Here is an 18,345-nt window from a genome sequence, read left to right as displayed (position 1 = left end):
CTGCTATCACTTTAATTCATGCACCCAGATCTCTTATTTATTTTTTCTTGAGAAAAACCGCTGCGGATGCTAGAGAGCGGCGCCCGCATTTCAGCACATATCCCATTGTCATCGTCAGCAGCGATAGGTGCTAATTGTTACAAATGTTTGTTTTTTTTTTCCTTTTCCTCTACGCTCAGAACAATCAGTGAAACACTTAACTTGTACGTGTAGCTAATTGCATTCAATCAGTAGCAGAAAATTGCCCAATTTAAGAACAGAGAGTAAATGTTGTTGCTGCGTCTTTGAGCACCGCGTGCTTTTTGAATTTAAAAGCACGTGAACGTATCGGAAGTGCCGCGTGTGTTTTAATTTCCTCTCTCGAGTGCCGTAACAGTGTGTGTTCTACTCACTGTGCTCAGTGTTGTATTCTGGTGTTGTTTGTCCTTGACAAGCAGCCTCTTGTATTTGTCTGAGGGCACTCTGCAGTGCAGCGGTGGTTATTTCATTTTACACAGATGTCCATTTAGAAAGAAATGTAGAACAAAAGTAAAAAAGTGATGGTTTGTTATGGATTTAAAATGAGCTACAGTATTGCTAATGCACAGTTTAGTAGTGGTTGGAATAATCCTATTTATAAAAGTTAAAATATGTTGGTAAACTATTATTATTTCAAATGTATTATTGTCTTAGCAACATTTTAATAGCTTGTGTTTATTTATAGGCAGTGAAAATGATTGATTGCAGTGTTGTATACAGCAGTGGTTTTCTGCGTCTGTACATCTTTGCCTGTTAATGTTAAAGAGTGAGATTTTCATTTGTATTCATTTAGATGGAGGATGGCCAGACACTGTTTGACTACAACGTGGGTCTCAATGACATTGTTCAGCTGCTGATTCGCTCACAGACCGACCATCCAGACAGCCCTGCCACCAAGGACTCCTCGGGTGTTGGATGTAGTTCCATTTCTCCCCCCGATTCTAAGTGTGAAAGCCACAACTCCTCGGCTCTCGTCTCCCCCGCTGCTATGGAAACCACCAGTATAGACAATGACAGCAGCTTCAGTACCAGCACTGTTAATGAAACCAAGCCAGACGCCAGCATTACCAGTAACGCAACCAAAAATGGGTTCAAGTCCTGCAGCCCTGCGCAGGACACTCAGTCACCCACGTCCAGCAGGAACACACTAGTCGATCCAGGAATTGGCATGTACAAGGTGAGGATGACGGATGTAAATATTTTGGAAATGTTTGCATGGTTTTGTATTTGAGTGGCTGTTCTGGCTCTAGGCCAGCTTACAGAGAGTTTAGTGCCCTATAAGCTAACTCACTGCCAGAGACACTTGGGCAGGTTCTCCTGTTTATGTGGTTGTCAAATCAAATTAGAGACTAAATGTGTCTCTGCTCTTTCACTGCTGCTGAAAACGTCAGATTGCATGGCAATGATGACGTCAGTGTCATTTTGAGCATTAAATGTTGGCCGGTTGCAGTCATGTAATTAAGCCTGCCTGATGAAAGTAACCTGAAGAAAAATGGGTAGAAACATTTGATTTAAGCACTCCTTTTTTCTTACCAGTCATCTTTTACATTCCCTATTGTCTTATGTATTAGCACATCTGCTTAGATATAATATTCCAGCCACAAATTACCCTAAACTTTCTCATATGTAACCATATTCTGGTGTGTTGACACTTAGTTTTTTCCTCGCTCTTCAAGTGTTTGTAGGTCTGATACCCTAATTGCTTTGGGTATAAGCTTCACGTCGCTTACCTTGTCAGGATAGCAACCACACATAAGAAACAGGTTTATACAACTGGGTCACTAACCAGCTTAAAAATTATAAATAGAAAGTCAAAGCCCATACTGGGTATGGATGAGTCTGGCTGAGAATTATATCTGTGGGACTGGACTCAGTTTGATGCGTACAGTCCCGTCCAGCATGCAGGAAAATCAATAATCAAGTAGATGAGCTGCAAATTGTGCTACTGACTTGACTGGATTTTAAGGCCACGTGCATTCACAGTCTCTAAGCATTCAGCACAGACATGGTGTTGACAAATAAACACGAGTAGAATAAATTAATGAATACTTGTGAAATATTTCTGCACAAAAGCATTAAAAATAAACAAAATTAGCACGAACGTGACACACAGGTATAAGTGGTTTGCATGTTTAAACTCATTCAATATGGAAAATTTCAAATCTTTTGTCTTCTTGGACTGTTGTGCAATTTTAAGGTTTAATATGTGACATTTCCAGATTAAGATATCAAGTAATTACTAGACCAGAGTTTTTTCAATTCAACATAGTCAGGTTTTCTTTGTGTTAGCTGGCTTGACAGACCCTAAAACCCCAGTTTAATGGGTATCACAATGATAGTTATCAACTTTCTTTGTTAAACCAGGCTTTCTGCTTCAAGCTCCCATTTTTTTCAGTGTATTTGGATCAACTAAGCACTGCCTAGTCCAATCACAGATGTCATCAGAGGAATAGGTGATAGAGATCTATGAAGAATATAAAAAATATGACAGTAAAATGCAAGATTGGTGCTGTAACTGAGGCATGATGGTAGGCCTAATACTGCAGAAAATTGTTTATTTGATCATTACAAGCTTACATAGTGGTGAAATAAATATATTAATATATTCATTTTTCCACTCATGGAACTCATGAGTGCTGTTTATTTCTAACGTGACAGCTGCACATTAAACTGCAAACTAAGGTTGGGCGATTGGACGAATATATTGAATATCGATCGTTTTTACAAGCGCGGTTTATTTATTTATTTATCCATGGGTAAGTTTGCTAATGATGTCGGTTGAAGCTAACAGAAGCATTCAACAGAAATAATGTTTTAATGGCACCCTCCTTCAGCTGCGAGCAGATGCACACCTCAGAGTGCACCCAAATGCAGCAGCGATTCGTTTACTCAAACTCATAAGAAAAAGAAAGCACGGCAGTAGCCCATGTTCAGAAAAAAGAAAAGCATTTTATTTAAATAGAAAAACAGATTGGTGGGGAGAGAAACAAAGAGAAAATGGCTTCTTTTTTCCACTATAACCGTGTTTACAGGCTGTTCCAGTGTTTATCTGTCTTACATACTTGACCAAACAACATATAAGTTAAAAATCAAAATGTCTCTTCCAGTGAACAAAAAAACCCCTCAGACGTAAAGTTAAGTCTTTTGTGCGATTTGACGCATCTCAAATAAATAAATAAATACATGAATAATCTAAAAAGTAGCTATATTAATACTGAAATAAACAAGAAAAGAAGGTAAAATATTCCCTCCAAACAAAACTTATAAATTCTTTGACAGGAAAACAAGCATGTTTACTTTATCAGGTTTTAGCAGCGGTTAACAATATTACCAGCAGTGTTGAAGACAGTGCTTGTGGCTGGTATACACAGATATTTCCGTGTCATGTGTGATATCAATGGGAAACGTATTTCATGCATTTTCCACCAAGCCAGTGGATCGTCTTCGACTTCCTCGCTGAGGTAACAGTCCGTTATCTGCGCCTTCTCCTCCAGTGTGCAATTTGGCAATTAGCTTGTCCATGTTTGGACTTCTTCTGTGTTCTAAACGCGCAAATCAAAAAGTCTGCACATGCGCGAATATATCACCTATCGTTGGTTATTGAACTGACGATTGTTGGTTGGAAAATTTGTACATATCGTCCAACCTTACTGCTTACAATTAATAGTTACGTAGCGTAATGAAAAGGAGACATGGGAATTGCTTCATTTTTTCCTAGATAAAATAAATTTTATTTGACTGAAAGGCCACCAGTCAAATAAAATTGGAGATAAATAGCCTAAAAATATAATTAATCAACTCCAGTAGTGTTCTAAAAAAGCCAGACACAGTTTGTACCACTCTTAACTTTACTGCTGGACGTTATTCCATGGTGCTAAATGTGTGATACAGCCACTAGGAAAAATGTATATTCCCCCAACTGGTTGGTGAATGGTTGTTAGCGGTTGCTGGCTGTCGCCACACGAAATTCGTTGCAGAGGTTGCTGCATAAACAGCCTTCATCTGACTGCTTTAACTGCTTTGGCACTGTGAGGGACCAAGCAGCCAAGGCATAGAGGACACAGGCAAAAAATATCTTCAAAAAGGGTTTTCTTTAATTTAACCTAGAGCTGGGCGATATGAGATTTTTTCATATCACGATATGTTTTTTTCATTTCAGGCGATAACGATATCTATCACGATATAAGCCAAATAACTATATTTGTAAGATTTAAATGTGCCGTTGCTCACAAGTAAAATGTGAAATAATCAGCAGCTTGTTTTTATTTAAATATTTATTTCCCATAATAAGTTCAACAGGGTAGATGTACTTAAGGAACATGAGACTTTTTCAGATAAATAAAGGCAAATATTGCAAACTACACAAAAGGCAGCCGCTAAAGCGTTTAAGTTTCAAAATAGAACAAATGAAACAGACTAAATTGTCAATTCCACTTAGAAACAAAATATTAATTCTAAAAATAAATCTTAGTTTGTTTTACAGAAGAACAGACAAAACTGACTAACTTTTGTCAATATCAAATAAACTGAGAACTAAAAGGAAATTCTCAATCTCTCCTTGTTGTATAGCTTAGCTTTTCAAACAGTTTTAACAGTTACTTTAGTCTGACAAAAGCCGAATGACGAATTAGCGCTTCCAGTCAGAGACTGAGGCTACGTCCACACGTACACGGGTATTTTTGAAAATGGAGATTTTCCGTTTTCGTTTTAAAAAATAATCCCGTTCACACGTAAAGGCAGAAATGAAGGAAAACGCTGCTATGAACATGCCAAAGCAGCAGGTGGCGCTAGATTCCTAACCGTGCAGAAATGTTGGCCAATCAGAAGTCTAGAAGCCTCGGTGGGAAAAAGCAAACAAAGCTGCGTCATAGAAGCAGAACCGAGTCGTATGTGTGGACGGACAGTAACTGTGTGTATATGTAAGCATTTAAACACTGCAGAGAGTAGAATTAACAGTAACAGTATTGTAGAAATTCATTTCACCGAAACAATAACGTGGTGCACAGTGTGACGCATGCACCAGTTTATTGTATTTCCAGACTTGCTTTCGGCACAATTTACAGTGCACGCTACTCTGTTTTTTGTCAGACTTGAAATAGCCGAAATACCTTCACACTACGGAACTTCTATGGCTCTTCCGTTCAACAATCTCTCCGGCATTGGAACCATCATCTGTTTTCTCTTCGGTCACGCTCGGTTGATTTTTCTAGTCGGCACACTCATTTCCTCCATTATGCGCTGGCTCCATTACCCGCTGGCTGCTTCCCAAACAAACACACGTGCAGCTTGGCACTTGTTCTGTACTTAGCAAGTCACGCGACGTGACTGCGGCTGTGATTGGTTCAGCTCTGCGCTACTGAATTTGGATTGGCTGACCTTTTTTTTTCTTTTTCTTTTTTTTTTAAGAGGACAAGAGCGGCGAGGTCTATCGCGATAGCTTAATTTCTCTATCGAGTAAAAGTTATATCGCGATACATATCGTTATCGTTCTATCGCCCAGCTCTAATTTAACCCTCAAAAAAGTTAAAAAATGACAAAATTCAAAAACATAATTAGCAGGCCCATAAAAGAGGTCAACTAAATATAACTCCACGAAAAGTAATTTCCAGAAACTTAAACAAACAAAGTGAGACACAACTTAACTCGCAAACTGACCTAATTACAAAGACACATGAGGGTAGCTTTTATAATGGTTTGGCAAAACCATTTACACATAGTAGGGGGAAACAAAAACACACACTAATATTAACTAAGCACAGAATAACCTAACTAAACCTAAAACACCCCTACTCCTGGTAAGCCCATGGTTGGTCCTGCTGAGCAGGCATTTTGTTCCCGGAGTCCTCAGCCACGCCTTTTGCCCAGACAGGAAACAGCCACCGCCCAAACCCAGGGAACTCAAAGAAAGAGAAACATAATTAATATAACAAAACGTTTTAGAAAAACCACACAATGCTACTATGTGCGCGCCTCGTAATATCAGTGTTAGGTTTAACCAAATGATTAATGAATTATATTAATGAAGAAAACTGCAAAGCAAACTAATAAAGTGAACAAATGGACTAATTTACCCCTGTGTGGCTGATGCCATCACAGGCACACAAGTAAACATCACATGGTAAGCAGCCAAGAGTCTGCATATCTCAATTGTAAGGTATAGATCCCTACAATCTTAGAAGAACAACCCCACAGACTTGGCGACAGTGGGCAGGAAAAACTCCCTTTTATAGCTGGAAGAGATCGGAACTAGGCAGCAATCTGCCTCAGACAGTTGGGGAGTGAGGGGAAAGAGAAGAGAAAAAAGTGAGCTTATAGATATATGACAAAAAAGAGACGTTGAAACAATCATGCAATCATTCAGTGTGGTTATACTTGTTTTAATGTAAATGTTTTGACAGCAAAGCTAGGCTAATCCAGAGTTGGATTTGCAATGAAGGAGTGGTTGAGTCTTATTACGTTTCATTTTCAGTTAATTAGCTTGGCATATATTAGCATTATGCTGTTTCTGGCTATTCTTTTAGCCTAAAAACTGTAAAAACATTTAAATTCAGCCCATGAAAACCTCAAAATACATTAGCAAACATGCATGTGCTTTTACAGAGGATATCCCAAAAGAGTCATCACTTTTGAAATATTTTTTTTCTTTCACTAAAAGCTACTTTCAGCTGCTTCTTTATTCATAAGGGATTTCCACAGTGGGTAGCTCCGTATGTTTGATTTGGCAGATTTTATTTATTTATTTATTTTTTACGCTGGATGCTCTTCCTGATGCAACCCCAAAAGGATTTGTGTCTTTTTTTGTCTTTCAATATATAATGTTATTCTTTCCAATCAAAGGTTTTGTTTTTTATCCGTTCCACTGAATAACATTCACTCTGTGATGGTTTGTTTTTTGTATTTACTAAGTGAAAAAGATAATAACAGGGTTATTGCTGTTTTAGAATTTTGACTCTGGCATGTGCTGTATTAGTCTTTGACACTGGATGTTATAATCCCCCTACACATCAGCTCCTCAAAAAAAAAAGACGATATTTGTGTGCGGGGTTCGAACAGGACCGGGTGTTAATTTAGTCATTTTCTCTCCTCAGATTAACGAGCTGGTGGACTGCAGAGACGTCAGCATCGGTGCCTGGTTTGAGGCCTGCATTGAAAATGTGACACGCGCTCCCAAAGGACAGATAACGCCCACAAAGGGCAAGGTGGGCCGGCCCCCAAAAAGGACTAATGGAAAACTGGAGGCCGAGCAGGGACAGGCCCACGGCCACGGTCAAAACACGGACAGTAACAGGACTAATGTTGTGTTAAACTCTGAGAGTAACGGAGCCTCCACCTCTCAGACAGACTCTACAGCAGCGTCGGAGAGCAAGGAGAGAGAAGAGGACGTAATTTACCACATTAAATATGAAGAGTAAGTAGTGGCCCATTCTACTGATGCAGCCTAGCAGTGATAACAAACGCGGCACATCGGTGCGGCGGCATTTTGTTCTGGTGAAAGAAAATCATTCTAGACGCTCAAATCCTGCCCGATCGAAATTTTTTAGCGCCAATGCAAAATGTTTGCCTTCCTCACAGCAGAAAGTACGGTTTCATATCCCAGGTATTAAAAACATTTTTGTTCATGCAGCCAGTGCGTTCACCACTAAACATAAATGTGCTGTGTGCTTGTTTATGGTACTGCTGGCTGCAAGCATCACTAACCGCTGGGAATAGCAGCCTGTTTTCTCCTGGCAGTCCGGGGGATGGAGAAAGGGGGTTTGTGTAGTTGATACTACAATTTGGACTCTATCTCGCGCATACCCCTTTTCCAGCAAATTCATTCAAAAGCCGATGTTTCCATGGCAACTCATGAGTTCTCAGGAGCATTACCTCTTTGCTTGCCTTCTTCAGCTTTGTCTGTAATTGCTGTGAACATGCCACCGGTGAGACATAGCCTCCTCGCCGTGTCTATCGTAGTGTGCATGTGTTTCTGTCAAGGGATGCTGCGCCAGAGAAATGGTATCGGGGGTTTGTTGAGCAGTCATTGCGTTTTCTTTTATGTGGGCTTCATTCCCATTTGGCATCTCCCAGTTTCCCAAATCTCCAGTATTCAGCTTTGATTCAGTTTTGTATCATTTGCAGCGGGATAAGAATGCTCCTGTAAGGGGAATTAACAAATCTACATCGTTTTTTCCCCCCTTTTCATTAAAACATATAAAATATCATTCTTATGAATCACATATGCTTCTGTTTATTTAGTTTGCGTTAGTCTCAGGTTCCTTATTTGGATTATTCCATTGTTGAAAGTCAGGAGAGACAGAAAAGGGAGAGAAAGGGAGAAACCAGTTAGAACAGCTTTAAACGCAGGATGTTACCATAATATTTGATTTGCATCTTTACCAGCCAAGAATATGATCGCAGTTAATGTTCTTCCCACTATCCGCAATTATTAGCTTTCGTTTTCAGTACGAGCTTATCCAGTATATTCTTTTGCCTCCTACTAAGTGCATATTTACCTCTCTGTCCTGAGCACCATTCCAGGTTTTTTCCATCATTTTGTTTGCCAGAGAAAATTCGAGGGTGGTTAAGATTCCTCTTCCTTCCCACGCACACGCACTCCCCCTCAAACACCTGCCTGTACAGTCTGAGAAAGACAACCAGCCCTACGAAATGAACCGCCATGTTTTTGCATGCAATGTTTGGGGCAGTATTGCGACAGAACATAATGAGCCGCAAAAATGGAAACGGGGCTAAATGTTGGGACAATCTCCTCTTGGCTGCTCTGAGGAACTGAGCGTGTGCGCTAGACTGTTACATTTTTGCTGAACCCGACATAAGTGTAAGATTCTCGTAATCATTAAGGACATCACAGGCAAATCTAAATTACAGTTGGAGGTTTTCTGCATTGACTACCCCCTAAATTTTGGGCTGATATTTATCTAAACTACAATTAGGCTATTCATAGGCAATTCATAGTAAGTGAACTTCTCCAAAACATGCCTGGAGAATTTAACCAATAAAAATCACTTATATAGTTTATTCAATCCTCTTCTTAAGAAGGATTGGATCTTCTTAAGAAGTGTGGACCACTTGAATTGAGCTTTGAATATAAATTAAACTTTTAATTCATCTTTCCTTTGACCTTAGAAGAAGCTGTATAGTTACGTGTTACATTAAAGACCCAGATGTTATTCAGTCCATTGTAAGATAAAGTTAATACAAATAGAGAAAAATTCAGGGGTCTTCCGAGGAGTAAGAGAATTCCCTACAAGTTGATAAAATCTTTGTTAGATGTCTAAAAGACTATAAGAAAAAATAAACATGAAAACTGAAGATTTATTTATAAGAATAGGAAAGCCACTTTCAAAAGATTTCAAAGCGACCAGTTAGGCTACGTCTACACTTAGCTGGATAAATTTGAAAACGGCGTTTTCGTCTAAAAACGCTCCGCGTCCACACTATTGTTTTCAAACTGTACGTTTCTGTACTGCACATGCATGAAATGTAAGACGATTCGACATGCGTCATTCCCATCTGCCGTTTATTTACTTTCCGGCTCTTTGAAACGTTGCAGCAAAGCGTCGACTTTTACAAGTTTTATCTGGAGCTATCTGGAGCACGTACAAACTGATATTAATCTTTAATAGGGCTGTCAAAATTGAGAGCAAACAAAACAACTGCTGGACAACGCCGTCCGCCATCTTAGTTGAATTGGCCACATGACTGCATAATATGACTAAAATGCGTTTTCGAAAGCCAGCGTTTTCACAGTCCACACTGTGACGCGAAAACGGCATTTTCCATTTTATCCACTTTGGAGAGCGTTTTCAAAAAGCTCAGTTTTCCTTGACCATAAGCGCCGTCTCAGTGTGGATGGAAGGCCAAAACGGAGAGAAAAAGATGTGTCTTCAAACCAAAATGTATTAGTGTGGACATGGCCTTAGATACTTGACAAAAGCCCAAAATAAAACCCTGCATACCAACATCCAGACCTCATGTGTAAAGCATGGTGGAGGTGGCATCATGATTTCAAGTTGCTTTGCTACACTATGGTCAGGTCATCCTAAATAACCCTGTAGAAAAGAACAAATTCAAAATTAGGGCTGTGCGATATGACCAAAATCTCATATCCCGCTATGAGACATTTATCGTCCTGACAACGATATATATCACAAAAATCTTCTGTAAATTCTGTGAATCTCGGGCATTTTTCAGGGCAGCCATTTTTTTGTGAGTATTTATTACACGGCGTGCTGCGGGGAAAAGCCTGTTCTAACGTTTGAGTTTAAGGTTTGTTTTGAGCACCTGACGGCTCTTCTTTTGCTTCTCGTCCCTAAACTCTCTCCATACTCTTTCATGTGATTCTTGCATAGGTGGTAGAAGAGGTTTGCCATGTTTGAGTCTGTGGTGGGGTTATTTTAAATATAAGAGAAAGAGAGAACTTTAAGAAATGAATAAACAGTTTATTTTGTAAAACCACGAAAACAAACGATAGCGTAATATGAAACGATAGACGTTTTCATATCGTCGTCCGATATATATTGTTATATCGAACAGCCCTATTCAAAATTGTGTCAGGAAACATTATAGGGGAATTTTGGGGCAGCAGTCCATGATCTGAACCTTGGGTCATGTAACAAGACAATGACACAAAATCCACAAATTGAAAACAGGTTTTAGGATGACCTGGACATAACTTGAAGTGGGGTGGTATGACATTTAAAGTGCTTTTCAGTCGGTATATCGACGTGTTATTAATGATTAATTATTATTCTTTGGTCTTTTAAGTGCCACAAGAAGCTACAGAAAATATCTTAAGGAAATTTTGTTTAAAGAATAGCGATATATAACGATATTACAAGGAAATGTGGAATGGAGGCAACAGCATTCAATGCAAACAAAATCAAAGGCATTTTCCAGCCTTCTATTTCAATCAGCTACTCTCATTGGTGACACATACCTCATTCAAAGTGTGAATCAGTTGCCATAATGTGCCAGGAGTAATATTGTAGTGGAATAGTAGTGACACAGTGTAAGTAAAACATGAGCACAAAAGTAGCACAAATGTTGTTTTCTGCCCTGAAAGGCAATGGCTGTACTAAAACTATGATGTTTTATGATGTTTTTATTACAATGTGATGAGGTCAGCCTGTTAGGACGTCATTGTGACGTCATAGGGTGTCATATCGAAAAAAAATCCCAACATGTTTTTTCATATGATGATTACTTGATGTGGTTTCTTGACATTTTTTTCAACATCAACTTAATCAAAATTAAATCAGCTCGAGTTGTTTGTGCTATCTACTAGGGCTGCCACAAACGATTATTTTGATAGTCGACTAGTCACCGATTATTTTTGCGATTAGTTGACTAATCAGATCATCATCCATTGGACGTAAAACGTACAGCTTATTGCACCAGCATGAATCTGCTCTTATATAACTATCATTAGCTTACAGCTTTAAGTGTTTAAAGTATGTGCTAACTAAAAATAAAGACTAGATGGTAGTTTATTAAATTTTAATGAAATTTGCAGATTGTTTCAGTGAAGTTTAATAAACTCCTTGCTATCTAAAATATAACAGGACACGGGAGTATATTCTCCAGCATCTCACACTTCTGATGATCAGTTGTCTGCTTGACGTTTATTCAGCTGTGTAAAAACTATAACCTTAATCTCAGCCAAACCGATTTACTCAGGAACAAATAAAATACTAAAAAAGCCAAACAATAACATTTTTAAGTTATCTAAGTGACTTATATATGTTTAACCTGAGTAGTGAAAGACAGCGGTGGGTTTGAAAACGATTTGCCGGGAGTCTGGGATTCTCACGGGCTCTAGTTAGCTTTGCCCCCGGCTAACTATCGAGCTAGTGGGGAACAGATATCGGAGCGCTTTTCAAAATATGTTGATAAACTAAGCAGATATTTGAGGTTTACACATTCTCGCCTGAAAATATGTTAAACATTTATTTTGTGACCCAGAAAGAATAATAAGAGTAATATTAAAACTAACTAGCTGCTGCCATTGTTGGAAACTGAGCAGGGCTGCGCTATGAATTCTGGGACAAAGCTACTTCTTCGTCTTCGGGGTTTAACGGCAGCTGGCATCCTTGTACATGCAGTGCTGCCATCTTCTGTTTCAGTCCGTTATTACACTCTTAAATCCTGCTACTTATTCTTGCGTCTTTTGTGATCTTACAAAGCTTCAAACGACGCATCGACTATTAAATCAGTCGTCGACGTAATCGTGACTAGTCGACGTAATCGTGACTAGGCGACTAATCGTGGCAGCCCTACTATCTATCATCAGGCAAAATTTGAAAAATATTTTGAAAACTGGCTGCTAGTCTGGTAACAAACAAACAGAACCAGTTACATACTCCCTCCCTTTGAAGGAGAGATATTTAATACTTTAGTTGAATAAAAAAGTAATTAAAGTAAATTGTAACTCTTCAGGAGCCTGCACACATAATAAAATAGGACTTGAAAAATATTTCCTGCCTGAGATGTTATGAGATGCTAGCTAACACTTGCATTTTTTGCAAAGTATTGTGCTTTTCTGGAGAGCTGGCGTTTAGTAGGCAAGCCACTTCTTGCTATTGAATTATCTCCCTCTTTAGGTGTTAAATTGTCATCTGAGACTGACACGCTGCTTTCGCTTTCAGACATGCTTGGGCTTCTGTCATTATTATGCGAGCTGGGGAACATATACCTACGGTGTCACTGTGTCATTGATATTGTGAGAGAATACTTTTTATGATATGGCATAGGAGCTCAAAGAAGTGTTTTAATTTTAGTATCCTGTTATTTAGCATCCTGGCTCTCTTTTTTGTATTCTTTACTGGGGCACTTATTTATCATTGCAGATACTTTACCTGCAATGAGAAGTCAAAACTTCTGTTGTAAAAAGTTTCTGCTACTATCAGGAGTTCTGCACCTCATGTGAGGAACTGAGATGTGTTTTTAATCCCACTCGATATTTACGTTTTTAAGCTAAAAGGGGTGTTTTTTTGGTCAGTTTAACTCAAAGTGAAGCTTTAGTGGGTCTCGTCTTCTAATTAACGTAGATCCATGTATGCTGAAGAGAAGGGCTTATTAATATCTAAAGTGCTGGCGGTTAGCCTGCCATTATCTGAGCACGAGAGTATCGCTAAGGAAGTTTTATCTCCTTTCATTCCTAGTTTAGTAAGTGCCAAGGAAATAAGGATGAAACAAAGTTTAGTTTCAGTTCTCTTTCTCACTCTTCACCCACTCTGTTTCCTTTTCTGCAACAGAGCCGTTATTGTTTAACTTTTGAGTTGCAGCACCATATTACTACATGGCTTTTATTGGCTTTGTACAGTTGTAGTGAGAATATCCACCGGCATTATGTAGCTTACTAAATTTAAGATCATGTTTAGTATGACCATGAGCTCTGACAGGCTGGTTTATGGCCTCTTTTCCTATTTTATATTACACACATATAAATTATAATCTAATTCAGTTTAGCTATGTCAGTTGTAGTGCCTGCATGCATGCTGTGGCTGTCCCATGGCTTAGTGGGATACCAGAGTAGGTCAAAACCATTACCATTACCATGTCTGTACCTTAGCATGCTACTCATTTGGTCAAATTATTCAATCACTGTAGTCACTATTTCAGTGTTTTTCTTTTAGAAGTTAAACAGTGTTGCTTTAACATTTTATAGTTGTCCAGACATTTGTGAGCCATGCAGGTAAAATGGGAGCATTAGAGTGGCTGCAAGACAGTACTCTGTTGGATTGTACTTGAAAGCAGAATCTAAAGAGAATAGCCTCCACCCATTAACCATGCCTGTTGTATGGAGTACTGATGTCTTTGCTGAATAGCTGCCAAAAAGTCTGGCAGCTGTTGTCGGTGCTTAAACGGTCCAACAAAACAATGCCTACGATTTTCTGTTCTTTGGGTCATTGTTCTGTATCCCCAAACAAAAATGATTGCTGTAAGTTTTAAGAGGTATTAGAAGATGTTTTGTTTGCAGCTGTAGCGGTGCAGTTTTAAAGAGTTTGTAATTGTACAGTGTGCACCAGTAATGGCAGCAGAACCTATGATTTCTGCAGCTGTGAGGGTCAGTGTGACCCCCGTGCAGACGTCTGAGCAGCCTGAAATATGTAACTATGCGGTTACATCACAAATCACTCTGAGACCAAACTGAACAGAATCACACAAAAAATGAATTCATATATCTAAAAAAAATGCATCTGCTGTCCATATACAAATCTGGAGCTGTCTGCATTTGTGCACCATCTTCAGTCTGTGTGAATAAACTTAATAACCAATCCTGTCTGACCCCAGAAATAGAAAAAAAAAAAACAAACAAAAATAATAGCAAAGTCTTTCTGAAGCTTTTAACACAATGGAATGCAGAGACAGTGGCCTTGTTTTAATTCATCTGAGGCAGCGTGCAGTCATGTTTCCCATTAAATTAATTGTAGTGCACCCATGATGTAATTCTGCTACCGTTTACAAGCGTATGAAAATAACTGAATCGTATTAGACTGTTGACGTCACTGTTAATCAGATTGTCTGTCCTCAAAAGTTGTTGTTGTTTATATTTACATGCAGAGGACTGAGTTACAATTTATGGTACTTCTGCCTCTGCTTCCTGTTTAAACCCCATTGAGAGCCAAAGCCGATATTCCTCTCTCACATGTGTGTTTGTAACGCATGTGCATGTTGATGTTTGTCTGGGGGTGGGTGTTATTGCTTGTATTCACCCCACTCTTTCTAAAACCACAGTAATCCCCTGGGCCTAAAAGAGGAAATCCCATAAATGAGCCTCAGCCTCCACTTCCTGGGAGCACACTAGCTGTGCCACAGCTTACATTTTGGTCTCTGTGGGCTCTCTCCAGTCAGTTTAAAATGCCTTCAAATAGGCCCCAAAGGCTTATCAATAGACAGTAAAGCAAGAAGTAAGTAAAGCAGCATAAAATCTTCCACAATAAATTTGTAATATGTTGGGTGTTCTTGGCATTTTTAGCTGAGCACAACGGGGCATTGTTGATTTCTGAGTCAGTGGTCAGTTTTAGGCTCAGCTTTCCAGAGAAACACACGCATGCACTGCTCGTTCATGCACACAATTCTCTACTTCTTCCAACATGAGCCCCCCCACACACACACAGTTTGTGAACGGACCGAGTCTGTGGGCCATTATGCCGTTAAACACATTGTTCATCTGTACGCATAATCCCAGCTATTGGCAAGCAAGCAAACAAGCTGTCAGTTTATCCTGAGTTAGGTCTGATCCTTACAGCTTGATGATGATTGGCATGCAGAGAACCTGCACAATTAACCTCCCTATAGTCACCGGGAGTTTGCTAGACAAGAAGCCATTTCTCACTTGTTTAAATCGCCATTTGGCAACAGAGGTAGATTTAAAATTATACAGGCTGTGCTAATGTTTTTCCTCTTGGCCAAAAATGGTTTTCACCACAAGCACATCTGGAAAGAAATATATATATAATAAATATAAAACTGTTGTATTCGACTTAAGCGTTTTTTGTGTTCAGTCGTCCATTTTGAGGATTTTAAATGAACATTTAAACACAACCCTAAAGAAAATATTTGATTAAGTTAATTTTAAATACTTTGTAAAGACTACTTTGCAGACAATGACCGTCTAAAATTCAAAGACGTCCATATTAAGTTAAATAATTAATCCAAGTATACAGCGAATAAAGCACTGATTACCTTAGCTTTCAAACTGTAAGGTGCACTTAAAATCTTTTAATTTTCTCAAAATCGACAGTGCGCCTTATGTATCAATTCTGGTTGTGCTTACTGATCTCGAACCGATTTCATGTGGTACACGGCGCTCAAAAATTTGTCAAAATGTTTTTGCGCGACTTTGGTAAGCTACGAACCCGCGCCGCTTGATGGATTGTTGGAGCATTACGGCTACCGTAGCCATAATGCCGTTCAGGAGCCTCGCGGAGTAACACGTACTGTGATTCCACATAAAGGTGTGTGGACCCCAAAATGGCACGTGTTAAGAGATATGCTTACGAAGCGAGTTTAAAACTCAAGGCTATCAGTCGCGCAATTCAACTTGGGAATAGAGCAGCTTCAAGAGAATTCCGAATTAATGAATCAATGGTACGGAAATGGAGGAAGCAAGAAGATGAACTGCGCCAAGTAGAGGAGACCAGACAGAGTTTCCGAGGGAACAAAGAGAGATGGCCACAATTAGAGGACACGATTGAACAGTGGGTTATTGAACAGAGAACAGCAGGTAGACACGTCTCTACAGCCTCTATTCGACAAAAGGCAACAGCAATAGCACGAGACATGAAGCTCGACGACTTTCAAGGAGGTCCTTCTTGGTGCTTCCGTTTTATGAAAAGGCGTAATTTCTCCATCTCCACAAATACTACTATCTCGCAGCAACTGCCAGAGGATCACGACGAACAGCGGGTCATTTCTCGCGTCTGCTGCAAGAATAAGATCACTGAAAAGAAGATCCAGAAGAATTTGGATTCGCGGAAGAGGAATGAACGGGAAAAGTGAGTGCATTGTTCTGTATTTTATGTGTTACAACTTTTGAGAGTTATTGTGAATGGGTTGAATAAAGTTTGACTTATCTATTTTGTTTCGCTTAATGCCCCTTCTAATCCGGTGCGCTTTATGTATAAAAATATACCCGTTCATTGAAAAATACAGAACGTATTAACTGGCCACTTCATTAGTACACATGTTCAGGGCAAATCTGGCAGCAAATTAGTGAATGTAGGTATGATCAAGGCAAATTGCTTGAGATCAAAATAAACATACACTGGGACTATGTGCACGTTAGCATATGCTACTTCCGGTGCGGGAACTCCTGTGGGGAGCTTTGTTTCCGGTGTCCTATTCGCGCCTTGTTTACGGTCCAAAACAAGTTAAGCAAATGAATGAATCAAGCAGCGATTTACATTTCTATAGATGTCTTGGGCATTTACCCAATATATCTGTAAATGATGTTCATCGACTTTTCGATATTTTTCCCCCGCCTCAGAGCAAAGGAGAAAAGGGATTCAAATGTTATAGTTCTCAGTATCTGTAAACAGTGGTCCCTCGTTTATCGCGGGTGTTATGTTCTAAAAATAACCAGCGATAGGTGAAATCAAGTAGCCAATTTTATTTTTTGACGGTGCAAAAGTTTCGTGGACATCATGGACATACAGTACTGCTCGTCAGAGTCACACTGCTAGCATCGATGCAGCGATTCCGTACTGTACAGGAGAGACGTCAGGGAGGAGATCGTCTGCAGCGATCAGGACGCAGGACACAATGTGACGTAAAAATAAGCATGCAAACTTGCACTACAAAATCCGCGAAAAAGCGAGGTGAAAGGTGAACCGCGTTATAGCGAGGGACCACTGTAATTTTGAAGGTAAGTCACAACATACCCTTCGTAAATACTAATTATAGAAACCCTTATCAGCAATCATTAATTTTTTCTGTGGCTTTTTCCAGAGGTGGGACCAAGTCATTGTTTTGCAAGTCTCAAGTAAGTCTCAAGTCTTTATCCTCAAGTCAAGTCTCAAGTAATGTCAGGCAAGTCAGAGTCGAGTCTCAAGTCACTGGTGTAAAAGTCCGAGTCAAGTCACAAGTCTGAAACTTTGAATTTCAAGTCCTTTCGAATCTTTAAAAAAAATATGAAAAAAGCATGTTGCAGTTATGCTAAATGTAAATATTAGACCATGTAATTTTAAAATCTGTTTTTCTCAACACGTGACAAAATAGTGAACTTAGAAAATATACACAAATTGTGAAATTGCACCTCTTTAAAATGCAGCTCAATTAAACCTAGCTCCAAGAATAATTTTCACCGACAGTTCTGAGATAAGCTGCATGTTATTCTTGGATGCGGTTGTAGGACCGGCTTTAAAATCGCATGACAAAAATATCATACACATTAAAAAAAACTGTATCACCAACGTAGCCTGGACAACATTTGCTAGTTAGATGAAGTCAGCTATCTCATCGTAGCATATTTATATGCATATTTATAATTATACGGTTCTTGGAGTGAGTGCATACACTCATGAAGTTTAGTAACTTCAGGTCACTGCAACAAGCCCAGGTACAGTTTACCGCCGGATGGGTGCAGGACCTTGAAATGTACCGTGTAGAACGAAAGACCATCGTACCTATCATAAGTTTACCAGTCTCACAAATTGTCTTCATAAATACACATTCCTTAACCGTTTATTAATAGGACCTTTGAGCTCAACGGTAATTAATTAGTAGTGGAAATAATTTCTGGTACGCGTTACAGAAATGTAGCAGTGACAATAATACTGTATGCTGTAATCGTACTGGGCAATTAGTGATACAAAAAACCTGTTT

At 39.2% G+C, this 18,345-nt stretch overlaps 1 protein-coding gene across 3 annotated transcripts in view; it reads left to right on the top strand.

Moving 5' to 3' along the window:
* uhrf2 (ubiquitin like with PHD and ring finger domains 2) overlaps positions 1–18,345 on the top strand; it is a 45,729-nt gene that overhangs the window by 6,936 nt on the left and 20,448 nt on the right. For 2 of the 3 annotated variants that reach the window (XM_082541005.1, XM_082541004.1), the window contains exons 2-3: positions 812–1,195; positions 7,107–7,426. In XM_082541005.1, the coding sequence (XP_082397131.1) occupies positions 812–1,195; positions 7,107–7,426 (704 nt within the window). Of the gene's footprint in view, positions 1–811; positions 1,196–7,106; positions 7,427–15,926; positions 16,518–18,345 lie in introns of those variants that run through there. The other variant, XM_082541006.1, reaches the window with a different exon arrangement.

Source organism: Aulonocara stuartgranti (genome assembly GCF_965226115.1).
Source record: "Aulonocara stuartgranti genome assembly, chromosome: 7".
NCBI classification, from domain to species: domain Eukaryota; kingdom Metazoa; phylum Chordata; class Actinopteri; order Cichliformes; family Cichlidae; genus Aulonocara; species Aulonocara stuartgranti.
This window is presented reverse-complemented; position numbering and strand designations above follow the sequence as displayed.